Raw genomic sequence first — 2,876 nt, forward strand, 5'->3', positions numbered from 1 at the left:
TTTTAAAAAAAAAAGTATCGTTAAATAAATTTATAAACCGCTGCCACTTTAGATATTGGAATCTATTCTTATACGTATCAATGTGATGTTAGAGCGAAGGCATACATTGTACTCCTCGTCTTCGGAAGGGATAATTTTTTCTTCTTTTGTATTATTTTCTTTAAAAAGAAATATTATTGCAATGCAACGATTATTCTATACAAATTTTAAACAAAAAGCTTCTAAAAGGAGCCAACCTCTTTCTTGGAGTTCAAGATTTTCTAGTCTCAACCTCTAGTTGAGATATTTCTAACCACAGTTTTGAGATTTTACCAATGACCACAAATAATTTATTTATTTATTTTTTTTTTCTCAACATTGGTCGAGAAAGTCAAACTTATAACGTTATTTCTTAACCAAAGGCAAGAACCTCTACCAAATATCAAGAAAATAAAAAATAAAAATCTATTTATCAACCAGCAGTGAAAATCTAGAGTAGAAGTCGATTTGGAGAGAAAGGAAATACAGAACACAAGAACTAAGTGCAGAGAAGCCAGTAGCCCCGGCATTATTACCAAACAGACACAAAGTATACACATATGGCCTTTTCCAATGTTCAGACAAGGAAATTAGCCTCACACACACTTTGTCTTTACGATACGCATTTTCAACCCCGTCTCTTTGTCGATTTGTAAAGCACAACTGTCACATATTTGGCCTGGAACCGAGAAGTCGAACCTAGTGCAACCACAGACGGGGTGCTCATATCCTCCTGTATGTAGAGATGGTCCAACACCCCATGTTGAGGTTTTGAAAGAGGAGGTGGAATCTCCATGTGAGGTGCTGGAGCATTCAGTAAAGTATGCTCAAGTTGTGGAGGAACCATTGGCGGGGGTTCCTTCTCGTAGTCCTCGGGGTCAGAGTACATGTTGTTGTAGCTGGAATCGGGAGACTGAGGCTGCTCGAAACTGGCTCTGCTCTCAGTCGCGTCTGGGACATAATCCTGCAGCAGAAATCAGCAAGCACCATTTTCCTTAATAAGTAAATCACTTCCGCAAGGATGGAATTCTAAGTATTTACTCCTTTTGCTTATTTTTTCTGATAGCCCCAAAAATATGTTCTTCCTTCATAGCCAAGTGTAAACTTCCAACAAGCTATCATTCATATGTATGGAGAATTTGAAGAAAGTGTAACTCAGTGGGGCTATGGTTCGATCTACCAATTCTGATAAGATCTACAAAAGAAATTTTCAATTTTTCCACTGAAGAGCAGCGCTGGAACTAAATGTGGGCTGTCGAGAAGCAATATTCATATAGATGGGAATGTCAAGATGGAACTACACCAAAACAAGAAGACATAATGAACAAATAATCATATATTTGACTTGGTTAAAATCAGTATATATCGACGATAAACAATTAAATGGTTTAGGAACGCGTGGATGGTTGCTACATTGACTAGGAAAAGCAGTTTGCCCCAATTGGCACGATAAGCTAATCAACAGCATTTTAATTCGAATGTCTAGCACATCTAAGGGAATTCACATTTTCCGAGTAAAATTCAATTTCTTTCTAAAAATGTCTCTTTCAGAAACACTTTTTTTCAATCCTGTCAAAGGTACAAGTCTGTAATAGATAAATAATCTGCACATAGACTGAGATCGAATAAGAAAAGAAAGAAAGTTCGAGGGATACAGAGAGCAATTAATCTAGGAGAGAGAGATGGCAATGAATGTTGATTTTTGCATAAAAACAAAGGTTACTACTCTTTACCACCATTTAAACTTCTAAGAAAAATAAATTAATAAATAAAACTTCTGGAAATAAAAGTAAGATATGGACGAGTCCGTGCATGGATAAGCAATACCGATGAGGACAGAATTCAGAGGAGAACACAATATGTACCTTCAAGTCTAAGATATTGCAAACATTGCCTGCTCTATCCAGCTCCCACGGGATGTCAGGGGCATACCTCCACTGTCCATCAACAATGAACCTGTATTGATAAACTCCTGAAGGAATTTTTCTCATAACGACGAACTCCTTCCCTGTTCTCCTCATGCGCTTCCTGAGAAAAAGATTACAACTTTTAAAATTTCCTTATAATATACAACAACGACAAACTAAGCCTTATCACCAGTAAATTGAGTTTGGCTGCACAAATCCTTCTTCACCATTTCGTAATGTTCATTGCTAGATCAATTGGAAGATCTAAAGCAACTATTTTTTTAAAAACTAGTATTGGTTTGAAGCAAAACATGATCCAAGTAACTTACTGGCAAAATTTTCTGATATGTAAGGCTAAAACTAGAAACAAAAAATTGAATGGTTATGATAAAACAATGAATCTTGCCTTTTTCTCCAATTATCCCATGATCCAACCACATAAACTTCCCAGCCACCATGGGTCCATGTGATCATTGTTGGAATTTGAGGCTCATGGTGCATTTCTTCTTCATACACTGAGGTAATATTCGACCATGAAGGGCCAGCAGTGCTCATTGACTGAGGTCTTTGAAAGGGGAACATTGTATTCTAAAAATACAAGAGAGATGAAAGATCACTACTCTTGCACTACTCTCTTAAAGCAAGCAAAGAGACGTAACCTCACGGACCTCAAAACTTTTATAGGAACAACGTTACAAATTAGTGATGTGCGTTAGGTAATATTTTTGGTAGCGGTGCGATAAATGCCAAGTAGGTGACTTAGAAAAGGTTATAAAATTCAGAAGTTCTGTTTCAAAAGAGAACTTCGCCGCAAAATACGTACGAAGACAAAAGTTTATGAGTCGACCTGGCCTTTGTAAATTTTACACCAAATTAAATGCAACCAACGATTAACCAATATTCACCTTCAACATATTCATATTCATATTCATACAGTTAGTACACAATAGT

General features: G+C 36.6%; 1 protein-coding gene across 1 annotated transcript; it reads right to left on the bottom strand.

Annotated features, from left to right (window-relative positions):
* Positions 1–468: 468 nt before the first annotated feature.
* On the bottom strand, positions 469–2,042 carry LOC111387916 (SNF1-related protein kinase regulatory subunit beta-2-like). The gene is made up of 2 exons (XM_023012538.1): positions 1,884–2,042; positions 469–982 (listed from the first exon to the last, which is right to left on the bottom strand). Exons 1-2 carry the CDS (start codon positions 2,037–2,039, stop codon positions 647–649), a joined length of 492 nt encoding a protein of 163 aa, XP_022868306.1. The 5' UTR covers positions 2,040–2,042; the 3' UTR covers positions 469–646.
* Between the last annotated feature and the right edge of the window lie 834 nt (positions 2,043–2,876).

Source organism: Olea europaea, unplaced genomic scaffold, assembly GCF_002742605.1.
Source record: "Olea europaea var. sylvestris unplaced genomic scaffold, O_europaea_v1 scaffold437, whole genome shotgun sequence".
NCBI lineage: Eukaryota > Viridiplantae > Streptophyta > Magnoliopsida > Lamiales > Oleaceae > Olea > Olea europaea.

Bases quoted from the DNA above. Each gene is read 5' to 3' on its own strand.
- LOC111387916 (XM_023012538.1), bottom strand. From the start codon at position 2,039: ATGAGGAGAACAGGGAAGGAGTTCGTCGTTATGAGAAAAATTCCTTCA. The intron at 983-1,883 runs GTACATATTGTG...TTTCTGCTGCAG, and splicing joins GCAATATCTTAGACTTGAAG to GATTATGTCCCAGACGCGAC.